A 15,542-nucleotide genomic window follows, 5' to 3' on the forward strand; every position below is an offset into this window, starting at 1 on the left:
AAAATCCTGACATTTATTACAATATAAAATATTTATGACAAAGTGGCAACATTAGCATTTATTTGGAGTCATGTTTCTGGATGAATCTTAATCAGCAGGGTTTTTTTTTTTTTTTTTTAACAGTTGAGTAGAAGTTAATTTAATAAGGAAGCACAACTAAAACACAAACAAGATCAAAATACCTGATGCCAAGGACTGGACATTTTTTTTATATCCTGCATCTTTAAAGATACAAAAACAAAGAATTGTGTGTCACATAGCGACAATTGACAATTCTTTACCCCTGGCTATGCTACTATTCCAAACAGCATCAACTTTAAGTATATCAGTAGGAAATTCTGCAATTTAAAAGGAGTTTAAATTTTAAACCATACATTTTCATAAAAAAAAAAAATTGAATGCTTGCGTTTCTTCGATCGCTCTGGCTGCTCTTACAGATCTCACTGATCAACAGAACATAAAAATCACTTTCCCCAAACAAATTATTGAGAAAATTTTAAAAAAGTTTAAAAATCCTCCCAGACAAGATCACCACAGTTTCTATTAGCAGACTGAATGGCATTTTGGTGTCATGTGAAACAACCGGTATGGATGTTTACTTAAACATTAGGTAATCTTCCATCACGTTTTCAAGACTTCATTCGACCTTAAAAAAAAAATAATAATACCATAATTTGGTACATTCACCGCCCCCCCAAACCACAAAAAACTATGATTTGTTTCAGAACACATACACATCTGTATGACTTCCATTCATGAGTTGCAGTCACACACCCCATGTTGCTCAGGAGGACTCTTCTCTCTTCCACACTATCACCATATTCTTATCACTAAGGGCCACCAGGAAGTGGAGCTCAGGGTCCATTGCTACACTGTTGATGGACGGGCCCTCTACCTGGCTGAGGCCCTGCCTTACCGGAGCCGGCCACTCCAACACCTGCAAAAACAAAGTAAAAGTTAGCGGCCGAGTGGTGAGCAAAGCAAAAGATATGAGGAAGAGTTACATTGGATGGCTCTCCAACTAAATATTAATGATCTGTTGCTAATGGAAAGGATAATATGCAAACCAAATAATCTTATAATCAATGGTTAAATGATCACTCCATTTCTTGATTTTTATCTTCAGGGCAAAAGAATAAAATGAATAAAATAAATCTTAAAAAGGTTTTTTTTCTTCTTTTTTTTTAAAGTCATCTGATCAATGATCCACTATCTTGATTAACTTTGCTGCGATATAGTCAACATTAATTCATTTAGATGGATGGTGACAGCGCCACTTAAAGTACATTCATAAAAAAGTATAACTAAGAAGCTTTCAACATTAAGAGTCATAAAAAGTCAGCCTAGTCCCTCAGAATAAGCCACAGGGCTCTGTACATGAAGGTCATTACTGTTGAGCTATGGGATAATTATGAGAGCGCACACCCAAAATGTCAGTAATCATCCCTTATTATACTTAACTATGTAAGTATAGTCAGTCTGTAAACAATAACAGATGTTTACAATGGAGAGTTTAGGTAGTAATTTTACTGTTCACCACTCCAAATGCCTTCCAAATAATTTTGGCTGACCTCTGGGTTCGTTTTCAAACAGTCTAACAGAAAAAAAACTACACGTTCCCCAACAATATTATATGAAAGCAGAATTGTAAGTAATGGGATATTTAGAAGAGATGGATACCTCGGTGGGCTGTATGGGTTTCCCCGTCTGGAAACAGTTTTTCTCCAGGTTGGTGACATGGTATGTCCATAGCCTGCCTTTGTCATCACCACACACTATGTAAGCTTGGCCTAAAGAGAGAGGAATGAACACACACACACACACACACACACACACACACACACACACTAACATCAGAACACAGTTCAGACAGGCCTTTTCCTCTTTATGCAAACAAAAAAGCTCAATACAGTATACAGTGTCTCAGTTTGAGGCTGGATTGAAGTGGAACACACTAAAACAAAACAGGAGTCATTCTTCCGGGATTGGGACCATACAGGATTTTGTTCCCGCTGATTGGGAGGGGACCAGAGTATTTTTAATCTGTCATGTGATTCGGACAGGAGTATTTTTATGGGAGTGAGATGGGACTAGAGTGAAAATCCACTCCCGTGTCACCCTCTAGTTGAAGGGCACTTCTCTCTGACATTTGAAGGCAGGTGTTACAACAGGGAGAACAGTGAACCAATCTGAATTTACACACAATGGCCAGTGATCGATAATATGTGTTTGTTTGTGTTGAGTAATGCACCTCTTTATCGGGGCTACAAAGTAAATGGGTGATTTAAAATGGAACTGCTCATTTACACCAAACTATTTGTCCATACATTTTCAGACCACTTGTGCACCATTTCTGCTTCACATAGTTTAAATGAATTAATTCCCCCAGTATATTCATCAAATGTGGAAGTTAATTAAAGTAAAACATTCAAAAAAAAAGGAAAAAAAAAAAAGATTGATGTCAAATTTTGTGTGTCATTTAACACTTTTGGCACCAATTACCAATCTACCTTTACTTGAGAATAAAATCAACTTCTCCATGTACAATATTTACAGGACAAGCTACTGGACGATAAGAACGGCAGGTAAACTGATCTGGTGAGCGCAGGGAAACTGCATTCTGCCGCTTTTGGCACCCCTTTCTACTACCTACTAAACTCTGCAAGGTCTGCTTAACAGTATTTTATGTTCAGTTTTTTTTTGCCTCTCACTTTTATGCCCTACCATTTGTCTGCTATTTAGCATGTGTTTTAATGGTGATTTTGTGTCTTGGTGAGTAAAAGGCTTTTCGAATCTTGGTGTACAACAATGTTATATTTTTGTCTATTATATTTATATGGTAATGTTTATTTGATTTTCATTATCAGAAAGTGTACACTGTACAGAGCTTTTGTGGCATGGTAAATAAGTAGTAATTTGCAGCACTCAGGTACTGAAACAAGTATATTCATAATTCATTTCTCAGGTTAGATGCAGAAGATGATTATTTGAAAATGAAAACAAATTATTATTATTATTTTTTTTTTAAACAGGCACCTTTTTTCAGACAAAACGCCTAAAATAACATACCCAAAAGGAATCAGGAATAACTCCTCAACTATTTGGCCTAGATGCATAATTCTGGTCTCCTTTGAAAAGTCAGAAGCTAAGGAATATAAATCCATTGTATATTAATACATTTTCAAAATGTCCATATTTTGGTAATATTTACTGTTAAAATGTTGACTTAGATATCTTTAAAAACACTTTCTGTCCATACAACCAAGTTCCAAATGACATAACATTGAAATATTGATAAACACAGTAAATATTCATCAACATTCCTGTCACCAAAAGCACACCCATGCTTTACAGGCCTGCAGATAGAACGGAACATCCCACAGTGATGGGGGGGCATCAATCGATCCGGCATGAGCAGACCTTTTCATTTGGTACCATATCTATGCATCTCCAACGGGTCGGCCACAAAATGGCAAACACTGTTAACTCAAGCGGCATGTTTCCTCTCTGCAGAAATGTTCGCAGCTCGCAGGAATTGCGCAATAAAATGGCACCCACTTAGACTCTGAGCAACAACATCCGTGGGTTTTGGAGTTAAAACGTCAGAAAATATTTTTTCAATCAGAAATTTTGCCCAAAGCACCGTTGCCCCCGGTATCGGGGGGCATCTGTCTTCAACAGGTTGGACAGTGCATATTAATGGACATCTTAGCTTTTCAGCAATGTAAATATGCCAGAGTTAGCCGAAAGACTATTTTACATCTGTAGTCCCCGTCAGGTCATCACACTAGGGTACAAGGTAACACAGCTAAACATTGAAATTCGCAATGCAGCTCTACTAGTTAGATTACTTACCAGGACAGGTGTTGAGAGCCAGGTAGGGAATCTCCGTGTTGGCCCACTGCAGTTCAGCCAGAACCACAGCACACACTGACTTGCTCTTCTTGTCAGGCCGCTGAGCCTTGGTCCTGCTCCAACTCCACAAGTAAATGGAACCATGCATGTAGTTTTTGGAGGCTAGAGAACCACAATAAGTGCAAAATAGGAGAATATTGAAGCAAAATTAGGGACATGATCAGAAAGAAGGAAAAGCTTGTTTCATGTAAATTTGACTGAAATGAAGAAAACACAGTTCTAATTCTGACTGATCAGAACTAAAGCAAACATATCACCACAAGCAACAACATGGAAATTTAGCTCTTACAGGGCCTGAAGTTAGCAGGCGGTTTACAGTTATCGCATGCAAGGTTAGATACACTAATGAACGGATAGACATAAGCCGCGTTTCCACCAAACGAACTATACCCCGGGAACTAGGAGCCTTTGGAGGAACTCACTGCATTTTCACCGAAGGGACCAGGGTCTAAATTTAGTTCTACAGTCTTTATTTTACCCCCCAAAAAGTCCCTGCTCGGGGGCAGTACTTTCCCAAAGTACTGGTACTTTGGGGGAGGGTGGGGCTTGCCTTGCAGTGAAATTCTGAATGGGCGAGTAGAGGCTACTGGCTTTAAACAGAGCATGTCAGGTGTTTTTCTACAACTGCCCTCTCTTTTCACTTTGTTTGCATACCACTATGCAAGCACAGTCAGTCAGATAGCACACCCAAGTCTCTCCAATGTCCGCCTGAGATCGTATAGCTCAGAAAAAGCAGCATCCAGCAGTGTGTCTACAGCGAATAGCTGATGGAGTTATGCTAAATACTGGGTCCGAAGTTGTTTTAAGAACTTGATGGGTTTATCCAGTTTGTTATTAAATTGGTAACAAACTTTATCATACCTATAGTTTTTTTATTATATTCCAATCAAATCTGATATTCATTTATACATTTTTGCTCATGGATAGTGGTTACAAAATAATGATGCCTGTGCATCGCTTTGTACGGCAGCTGGTTAATTTGCCTAATGTTCGTGTGTCTTTAGACAATGGAGGAAACACACACAACAATGGGCTGAAGGAACCTTTTACTTCCTTGAAAAGAGATTTGGGGACGCGGCTATAGAGAGAGTCATGGCATTACTAGACAGGGACTAACACGAAATGTAATTATAGCGCCATCAAGTGGCCTACGAAAGTAATAATTAGTGAGGACATTTGTTTACTGAGGATATTAACATAAATCAACCAATTTCCACTTTTAGTATAAGACATTAAAAAAAAACCACAATATAAATGGATATTACTAACTGAGGGTGCATACTTTCTTAGCTATTGTTAACCAAGTCTACAGTGGTATTGGTGGTGCTGTAGACTCTGGTATACTGTAAGAGCCTCACTTACCCACTATGTCATCTGTAAGAAAACTCAGGCCATCAATGGTGTGGTAGTCATGGTCTTTGTCTTCCTTCTTATATATGGGGAAAGTTATCTCCATCTCTTTAGACCTAATGAGGGGGAAAAAAGAAAAAAAACTCACTTTATGGTACTGTCCGATCCACATGTATGACTTTATACCTTTGATACAAGAACACGAAGATATGCACACACACTGTGCATAAACATAAACGTACCTCTTTGTAGTGTTGTTGGTGCCGAGTTGTGTGTTGTAGCAGTGCAGGCCGTCCTCACAGGCAGTCAGGAGGTGCGAGCTGGGGGAAGTGGGGGGGAGGCAGATGTGCAGAGGCGTGGCGCTGATCTCCAACACCAGCAGCTGACTGGGGGGACAGACAGGGAAGAAATATTCTCAATATCACAGACTGAACCTCTGCTCCACCCAGCTGGACCGATTACATCACATGCAAATGTACAGCTGAGATTTGTTCAGACTCCAAGAATTTTTATTCTAGCAGAAGACTAAAAGTTTGCTAATACAATGAATATCAATTACCAGTTACTGTCACAAGATGTGTAGATATTTTCCAGGCAAAAGTGTGACAGTGTAGCTCAAAAGAGGCATTTCCACAAGACATGTCATGTACTTCATTTGGGAAATGTCATGTATTACGCTTAAGTTAAAAGGGCAATTCACTTAAAAGAGACTTGACCTGACCTAGCAAAAATACTCACACAACTTTGTAGTTGTACTGGCTGTCAACTCCACCAATATCCCACATCATTATCTTGTTATCGTATGATCCCGCTGAAAGACAAAAGGTGAACTGGTGAGACCACACACACAGTGAGGTGAATCATAAAAAAAAAATTTTAATCAGAGTGTTGATTTTAGTAGGATCAAATTAAGCACAGTGAAGATCCATTCAAAAACAACACTCAAGAGATTAGTCTATAATCCTCAACAAGTGAGGACATGGGTATCATACAGCAGTGGCTGAACTGGTACAAATAGAAAGCCAAAAAAAATATGATACGCCTCAACGCAGACTCTGATGGGTGTAGTATGTCCAGTTGTGGTACATACAATGGAATTATTATTATTATTCCACTAATAACTGAGCACAATTATTCTTAAATCTGTTGGACCTCTGAAATGGGAGGCCGTCAAACAAGCAGAACTCATAATGTTGGTTGTTTATCTTTAAGTAGTGACCATGACTCACTGAAGAGGAAGTTTCCCTGGTTGTGGTTGAAGCGGAGGACAGACAGCGACTTGCGGCTGGCTCGGAACTCCCCGTAGGCCACGTTGTTTCTGGGGTGGATCAATTTGACCAATCCTCTCTTCCCACCAGCTGCTAGAATGGTGCAGTGTTGAGCCGGGGCCCCGCCTCCCCTGGACATCAACACTGTGGACCAGGCCAGGGAGAAGAACTCCTGTTGTGAGGAGCACATACAAACATCAGACAAGCAACTCAAGCTTACATTAAGATATGAATACTCAGGTTTATCCACACATAACCAGCTACAATCAATGAACTACAACTACAATCACTACTGACAACTGCAATATGAAATCTTGAATTAAAGTGTGCCTTGTCTGCAAAATTCCCGCTAGCGGCTAGACGTTTCCTTGTAATTATGAGTTTTTGTAAAGTTGAGATTTTGTATTTTTTTGTCCTTCCTTCCTCAGATAAATATAAGGTGTTTCCGTAGTGACAGTGTTCGGCCTCAGACAGATTTGAAAAGGATGTAAAAAAAAAATTTTTTTTAAACGTCTCTTTCTCTGTGCATGTAAATCAAACAGTCTGCCCTTTACAGCAATATTATTGTTGACTTCGAGAATAGATGGAGCAAACCTCGCCAGGAACTTTGTACTTCTTCATCACCATCCCCGTTTCACAGTCGATCACACAGACAGAGTCTCCACCACACGTAGCAACCAAACGACATCCTCCACCAGCTCCTTTTTAAAAGAAAAGAGACATGGTTATAGGGAAACTTTAAAAAAAAAAAAATCTATTTACAAATGTAAAGCCTTTCATTTAGGCCTTGTTTCACAGGCCTTGTGGATGCCCTGATAAATTTGAGCAACATGTTTTTCTAAATGTCTTACCAGTGGAATCTGGCAGCGAAGGGAAAGCACAGGCCCACAGCTGGGTAGAGAAGTCCTCTGAGCTGTCCCGTTTACTGTGGCACTGGAGGACGTGGAGAGGCTTCAGATGCACCGGCTGCTGGAGGAAGGAAACATGGACAAAGAAGAAGATGGACATGGGGAGATAGAAAGGTAAGGGGAAAAAAAGAGGATTTGACAATGACAATGTTAACATGCTGATCATTAGCAGGTTTTATGTTTCCATGTTCAATTCATTAGATTTGGAAACATTTGCTACAATTTGCAAACAAAGGCTGGTGTGAATTTTAGTTTAGTTTTGTAGGCATGAGGTTGAACAAAAGTATTGAACAAATGGAAATTTTGACCTGATGATGGCGCTAGATGAACCCACCATTTTTAATGCTGTCAGGAATAACACAACATTGAGTATTTTACATGTCATTACACCTGCTCAGTGACTGCAGTCGAATATTAAATTAATGTGCACTGTCCCTGTAACTGTATAAATACAATTAAAATAAATAAATAGTAGTATTAGATTACCTGCGTCTTGCTGCAGCTCTTTATTTTGGGCAGCATATCCGCATCTCTCTGCAGATCTGTGGCTTTAGAATTTTTTTCCTGTTTCATTTGAGCTTCATCATCTTTGGTTTGTCGCACTTTAGATGCTCTCCTTGGTGTCTCTGCCCTCACCGGTCCTCTGGTGGGGGTAGAAGGAGGCTGACCCGTCTTGCGGGGGCTCATCCTGTTGGTGTTGGTCTGGATTAGTGTCTGAGGTTTGAGGCGGAGACTGGACTTGCGGGGGCTGTCTTCAACTGAGGAGGCTGGGAGATCTGTGCGCAACTTTTTGCAAGGTGTCAGCCTTGTGTTAGTGTCCATTACTGAAGCAGTTTCTTTCCTCTTGGTAGTTGGTGAGACATCCTGAAAAAAGCAAATATACGATATGAGCTCTTTGTCCCGGTTACAGGTCGTTACGTTCCTGTAGTGGAAGAGACCTATCAGTGACCAAACCGTGTGAAGGACTGATGTCCATTACTTTCTAAAGTCTATGTACTGCTTAATTACAATGACCACTCAGCCAGATCTGGTATAGACAGCATGTTAAAACAGGTCATCTTACACAGTTCTCTGTAGTATCAGTAGACTCCCTGCTCTCTGGTTCTGTCAGAGAGAACAAGTACTCCTTAGCCATTATCTCCACCTGAGAAACAAAGGAGACAAAGAGACAGTTACTAAAAATTAGAGGAGGCAACACAAAAAAAAGGGACCCAGAATTTCTCTAAAGACTGAACTTACTCTCCATTTGGTGAAGTCACTGACTGAACTAGGTCCAAATTTAACCTGTTGACGGGCAGTTTGGACAAACTTTGTCTCCAAGGTGGACATTTTCTCTGCTGTGATGGGATCTGGGAGCTGGAAGCTCTTCTCCCAAAGTGCAGTGATCTAAAATAACAAAAGACAGTTTGTACAAGTACAAGTTTGTACAGTTTGCATGGTCCTTTAAGTGTGAAACAGCTTAAAAGAAAATTGTTCTGTTCTGCCACATCTTCAGCAGAAATATTTCACAGACAAACTATTATGACACACATAACTTAGTGTAGAGTATAATACTGGATCACTGACACAACTGTCTTAATATCATAAAATAAAGCAAAATGTGTTTCATACCCTGGTCCTCAAGTTTTCACTGTAGACAAAGCGCAAGTGGTTGGCAGTAGTACTGACATCTTTACCATTGTAAATCCTCAGGTTGGGCAACAACACCATCAGCTTGTAATTATCACTCACCTGAGGAGGAAAAGCAACATTAACAAAGATAGCTTTACATGGCTTTGTCCAGTTGTTACAAATGATTTATTCTTTCTATTACCGTTTCCAAAGCAAAGTAGGATATAGCAGTAAATGGTCTGGTCTGCATTTGTGTAGCGCCTCCCTAGTCTTTCCTACCACTCAAAGAGCTTTACACTACATCACATTCAACTCATTCACACACATTCGTACATTAATGAGCGGAGGCTAAGGTGCCAACTGCCCACCAGAAACTCATTCATACATACGCCACCACTTATCCCCCACTTAAAATGCTGTCCTTTCATCACTTCCCAGGAAACTCAACAAACGTAACCTATTGGCCTCAGGTGAAGATACCAACGATGGTCGTTCAGTCTTGGCCTCAGGTGAAGATACCAACGATGGTCGTTCAGTCTTGGCCACAGGTAGTCTCAACGACTGTAACGACTGTCGTCACAGCAACAAGGAACACTAACGAACCAGCGGTATCGATGACCCGAGATAACGACCCCACTGAGGTTAATAGCTGAGTTTCCCTGCCAGTCAGTCAGAACTGAAGAAGTCCTTTGGATAAGGGACGAAACGTCTTCCAGTAGCTTCAACCAAGTCCAGTTGCCCTTCATTTTAACCTTCGTTGGATCATTCATACACATTCACACACACCGATGGAACAGCACTCATTCACACCAGCAGACAGTTTTGAGTACCCACTTCACATAATCTGCATGTCTGTGAACTGTTGGATGAAACCTACACAGACAGGGCAAGAAAATGCAAACTCCACACAAAGGCCCGGGATGTGCTGGTGGGATCAAAAACAGGAACTACTTGCTGTGAGGTGACATTGTTCACCACTGACCCCTGTGTCAAATGATTTCTAGCGAAGGAGCTAGCACAATGGTTTAATGCTAAGTGTGAACATGAATGCCAATGCCATGCCATATAATTTGATTTTTACATTTCTGCTCCAGAATTACTCTACCGAGACCCTAAAACTGATTGTACGCAAATACATTAACCATGTCCTCACAGTGATATAAAGATTGTCCTCCATCTTGAGCTCTTCCAAACCGCTCAAGGACTCCAGAGTGGTAACATCTTCCATCTGGTTGTCGCTTAGGTCCAGGTAGCGAAGCGCAGGCAGTTCCAGGTTCTTGGGTAACTCCTGCAGTCTGTTCCCAGACAGATCCCATCGCTCCAGGGACTGGAGGCGGGACAGCAGCCTGACTGGCAAGTCCTGATGCTTCAGCGCCAGTCTAGATAAACTGAAAAACAGAAAGTTTCAAGTCAGTATTTTTACAAGATAAGATGGAACTTATCACAAGGGACATTGTTGTGTGGCATTTGCAGTAGACAGTAAGTAGGAAAGAGTGCAAATATAAAATATCAATAAACAGAAAATCAATATAAACACGGTAAATGGAAACAGTGAGGTCGAAGGGCCAATGAAATTAGCTTGTGGATAAATCTAGCTATCTGAACCAATTCACTTTAGAATTTTGATTCAAAGCAACAACAACAGTTGTTATAATACTTCAAATATAAATTGTTTATTTTAAGATTAAACTGTATTTAATGGGTGTCATGTCCGGCCCATTTTTGATCTATTTGCTATCTTTAACTACAACGTGTCTGAGCTGTCAAATACAAAACCAACACAATCGTAAGGAGAATAAAACCATACTTACTTCAGTGTCTTGATTTGCTCCAGTTTGTTGGTTTTTGGAGAGCCTTTCTCCAGCAAAACTTTCTCATTTATTTTTTCCATTGATTATCTGTAGAAAGAACCACAATTCAAAAATGACGATACTAGAAAATCAATTGCAGTGCAATGGTGGAGTTTTAAAGAGGTAATCGCTTAAGTGCCCTCTTCTGTTGAAACTCTGTCGTACCCCTAATCACACAAAGTGTGCTCTGCAAGGTGAGTTTCATTTACATTTATTCATTTAGCTGACACTTTTATCCATAGCGACTTACAATTGCTAGGGGGTTAAGTGTCTTGCTCAGGGACACAATGGTGGATATCTCACAGTGGGAACTGAACCCAGGTCTCCCACACCAAAGGCAAGCATCTTATCTATGCGCCATCACCACCCCACAGTTTCAAACACTGGGAGTCAGCAGAAATGTAATTCTTCTATGTTACTCTTTAATTGCAGCAGTACTAAAAGATACACCACGAAGTTAGGTAAGCTCCACGGGGTACTGACCCATGGTAGTGGTTTTCAACCTTTCAGATGAGTTCAAGAGCCCCTTCATCTACTCCAACTCTATGTTTCAAACAAGAGGTTATTTAACACTATTACTATACATTGTCGCATGCGTAAAACTACCACATAGAGAGGCCTTTGACTTCTCCGCTCATTTGCTTGCTTGTTTTCACATACTCACTCACAATACGTGGTGTCAAGGTGGAACCTGCTTATTGTTGGTGGTAGTTTGTAACGTTAGGTTACTGTGGCTATAAATATACTTGAGATTGACCACACATCACTTTGTAGTCCTATTCAGCTACTCCACTACTTTTCCACACCTCCTGGGGTAAAAGTATCCCGGGCTGATAACTGAAAAGACTGAGTTTTTAAAAAAAATCCACAAAAAAAGACACGTTCACGCTGAATGCATATTAGAGTGTAACGTTATACCACAGAGAGCAGATCATTTACCTGAATATGGTCAGAGACGATAACAAAACAACACTCACTCACTCACACAATTAACGCAGATTTTGTACCTCGAACAACCCTAACTTGCAGGTAAGTTGTCTTACATTTAATATATCTGTATCTATGTATGTATCAACAAGCTGGAGAGATGTTTTTCTTGGAAACAACAGAGGTTAACGTAACGTTAGCTAACGTTTGCCACGCTGGAAGCACCGAGGACATATATTTGTATGTCTAGGCTACTAATTTAATATTATAAACAATAAATACATTTTATTTTACTGGACATCCAAGTCGTTTAACTTCCATAAGAAAGCATTAGGGTTTGTGAATGAGATAATATTCGTTGAAAAAGGTTACTTACCCGACACTTGAGCAACTTCAGTGAACTCACTACTACAGAAACTGAGCTTTCCCGGGGAAAGTCTACGTATATCCGGTGGGCGTGGTTTAAACAGACCTGATTGAAGGGTATTTTTAACCCTGAGCTGTGCCTGTCGGGTAAAATGTATACTAATGCCCCAAGCACATCTCCAGTGGGCAGAATATCTTTCTAACTTCTGTTATACAGTCTGCCTATGGTTGGCCATGTGTAAAAATGTTTTTTTTTTTAAATACATCCCTATACTGTATTATTTTGCCATTTTTTGTTCATTTTTATCTCATTTTCTTGTATTTAATGTTTTATAGGTTGATGCTGTTTTGATACATTTCTACATACCATTGGTGGAAGAAGTATTCATATCTTTTACTTATGTAAAACAGTAATTTAGCGGAAAAAAGTTAGCTGTTGCAATTAAAAATCTGCACATAAATATTAGTATCAAAATAAACTTAATGTACCAAAAGTAAAAGTAATCATAATGCCAATTATATATATTATATTTATGTGAACCAATATTATATAACTTACTTTAATGTTGCAGCTGGCAATAATAATAATGATAAAAAAATTTTATTTGTATTGCATTTTATATTTAAGCAAATCCCAAAGTGCTACAATATAAAAACGCATAGAGAGCATGAAAATAAAACAAAAGCAAGAAGGCAAAGGAAAGGGGCAACAGTTCAATCAAAAGCTCTCCTAAAAAGGTGGATTTTAAGGCCTTTAAAAGCATCATGGATGCACTGGTGGGAAGGAGGGAGACCTTGTACACAATCCTGAGTGAGACAGGAAGCCAGTGGAGTGATTTGAGGATTGGGTGATGTGGTCGTGTTTGCGCACCTTAAACAGGATCCTAGCAGCGCTGTTCTGGATGCATTGCAGCTTCTGAATGCTTTTCTGAGGAATTCCGGTGAGGAGCACATTGCAGTAGTCCAGCCTTGAGGAGACAAAAGCGTGGACAAGCTTTTTGGCATCTGTAAGAGTGAGTGTGGGACGGAGTTTGGCAATGTTCCTGAGGTGGAAGGTCTTGCAGAAATGTTTGATCTGAGCCTCTAAGGTCAGATGAGAGTTCATTTTAACACCCAGGTTGGTGGCTGATGTTCAAAGTGGAATATCTTGGCCAGAGAAGGTGATGCTGGTAACGTCAGATGACCGAACCTGGTGTGGAGTGCCGACTAAGAAGGCTTCAGTCTTTGAGCTGTTTAGCTGCAGAAGGTTTTGCTTCATCCACGCCTTTACCTCCTCCAGGCATTTGGTCGGAGTGGATGATGGCAGGCAGCAGAGGGGGTTGGGTTTGTCCTGAGGTAGAGCTGAGTGTCATCTGCATAGCAGTGGAATGAAATTCCATGCCGGCTGATGACATGGCCAAGGGGGAGCATGTATAGAATAAACAGGGTGGGGCCGAACACTGAGCCTTGAGCGACACCACATTATGTGTCAGAGATTTAGCCTCTCCCAAGGCAACATGCTCAGTTCTCTCAGTGAGGTAGGATAAGAACGACTCATGGACAGAATCAGAAAGACCAATAGTGCAATGTAGATGTTGTGGTCCACAGTGTGAAAAGCTGCAGTCAAGTCCAGGATGATGAGAAGAGATGGGGAGCCAGCGTCTGAAGTCATCAGCAGGTCAGGTAAAGACGGAACTGCTGGGTAGCTCAACTTATAATAATAGATCACACAATTAGTTGATTTATATTTTGTATTAATAATCTAGATCTGCAAAATAACTAGCAACTAATGTTGGCAAATTAATGTAGTGAAGTAAAAAGTACAATATTTGCTTCCAAAATGTAGTGGAGTAGGCTAGAAGTAGCCTATATAGTAGCGTAAAATGGAATTACTCATACTCAAGTAAAGTACAAGTAGCCTACCTCAAAATTGTAGCTTAATGAAGTAATTTCAGTAGGCATATTTGAGTAAGTGTGCTTAGTTACATTCCCCCACTGGTTTGCAGATGAAATGCTTGTGTGCAGGTGTTGAAATGTTTGTTAGTGAAGAAAATATTAACTTATGTATCAAAAAGTCTGAATTCATGCTTCATGCTGCAACTTTTAAAATGCTTGTTTTCTGAATGGTGTTCAGTTCGATTAGGACTGGGCTATGCTAATTGTAATTGCTCCATCAGTATAGTCTAAATGAACATCTAAATTACACATAGATATCTAACTCAACAATTATTTAACTTACAGGCATTTGAAATCTATGACATCAGCTGTGCAGCCATATCAATAAAAGCCTACTACTAAAAGTGCAGACTTTGACTTTGTCATACTATTGATTTCAATATACTGCTGTTTGTTCATAAAGCAATGAATGGTTTAGGGCCGAAGTACATTTCTGATCTTCTGCTACGTTATGAACCATCCAGACCTGTCCCCAGACTCATAACTAATCATGGAGAAGGAGCGATTAGTGTTTATACACCATATATATATATACATATAACTCTTGGAAAACTGCAGGTCTGCTGAAACTCAGTTCTTTCAAATGAAGACTGAAGGCTCTTCTTTTTACTTCTGCCTTTTATTGAATCAAATTACACTTCTGATTAATACCTTACACGTACTATAACTTTTATTGTCCTTAAAAATGTATTTGAATGTCTTTCCTATATTTCCCAATGTCGCTTTTATGTTTTATATAAAGCATTTGAATTGACTTGTTGAGTGGAGCTACCGCCAGCGTTTCAGGATCAGGACCACACATCAATCAAACCACTCTCTCACTTCTATAAATACCCAGCTAACCCATCTCCTCTTCTTCGCTCTAGTACTCTGCACACCCCCCTTCTCTACCTTGTTCCGCATCTAACCCCTCTTCTCCATAGGATCATGAGGGGGTCTGTCGTGCCCGGGAGCTACAGCAGATCCTCCCTACGGCAGCTTCCCCACAACACCTTGAACACAGTGACCAGCATTGCATGCTTGATTGTTATTCATCAATAGTGTATAAACGTATTCATTGGTGCTGTGGTCCTTGCTAGTGAAATGTGCTATAAAAATAAACTTGTCTTGTCTTACCACCTACTGAATGTTCACTACAACTCAGTTAAATTAAATGTTTTCTATGCTGCAGATACTGGTGACTCATTCAGGACCATCACTAACAGCTTCTGTGTTGGGGTCTCCACCGTCTCCAATATTCCAATAGTCCCTGATGTCCTGACTGCTATTTGGGACTGCCTTGTAGAGGAGATCATGGCTGTGCCCACTGTGCAGTAAATTGTTTTATTCTTTACTTATAATCCTTTATGCAAGTACCTACAAGAGTGCTATTTTTCTCCTTTTATTATGTCTTACATATTGTTTTAAATCTT

At 39.9% G+C, this 15,542-nt stretch overlaps 1 protein-coding gene across 2 annotated transcripts; it reads right to left on the minus strand.

The window, feature by feature from the left end:
- Positions 1 to 99: 99 nt before the first annotated feature.
- On the minus strand, positions 100 to 12,272 carry lrwd1 (leucine-rich repeats and WD repeat domain containing 1). 2 transcript variants are annotated; one of them, XM_038709361.1, is made up of 16 exons: positions 12,206 to 12,272; positions 10,864 to 10,950; positions 10,206 to 10,440; positions 9,053 to 9,172; positions 8,681 to 8,827; positions 8,505 to 8,585; positions 7,928 to 8,305; positions 7,385 to 7,499; positions 7,128 to 7,234; positions 6,495 to 6,705; positions 6,004 to 6,076; positions 5,508 to 5,651; positions 5,278 to 5,381; positions 3,856 to 4,017; positions 1,681 to 1,790; positions 100 to 937 (listed from the first exon to the last, which is right to left on the minus strand). In XM_038709361.1, exons 2-16 carry the CDS (start codon positions 10,941 to 10,943, stop codon positions 785 to 787), a joined length of 2,220 nt encoding a protein of 739 aa, XP_038565289.1. In that variant the 5' UTR covers positions 10,944 to 10,950; positions 12,206 to 12,272; the 3' UTR covers positions 100 to 784. The 2 variants fall into 2 exon arrangements, with proteins under 2 accessions (XP_038565289.1, XP_038565288.1); XM_038709360.1 differs by having other exon boundaries at positions 7,385 to 7,502.
- Positions 12,273 to 15,542: the final 3,270 nt, after the last annotated feature.

This window comes from Micropterus salmoides, unplaced genomic scaffold, assembly GCF_014851395.1.
Source record: "Micropterus salmoides isolate LMB-PRFRI ecotype aquatic unplaced genomic scaffold, ASM1485139v1 Ms_hic_scaffold_9, whole genome shotgun sequence".
Taxonomy (NCBI): domain Eukaryota; kingdom Metazoa; phylum Chordata; class Actinopteri; order Centrarchiformes; family Centrarchidae; genus Micropterus; species Micropterus salmoides.

Coding starts and splice junctions, on each gene's coding strand:
- lrwd1 (XM_038709360.1), bottom strand. CDS start 10,943: ATGGAAAAAATAAATGAGAAAGTTTTGCTGGAGAAAGGCTCTCCAAAA. Junction 6,706..7,127: donor AGTACAAAGTTCCTGGCGAG/GTTTGCTCCATC, acceptor TCCTCACAACAG/GAGTTCTTCTCCCTGGCCTG. Junction 4,018..5,277: donor TCTTACAGATGACATAGTGG/GTAAGTGAGGCT, acceptor GTGGTTCTCTAG/CCTCCAAAAACTACATGCAT.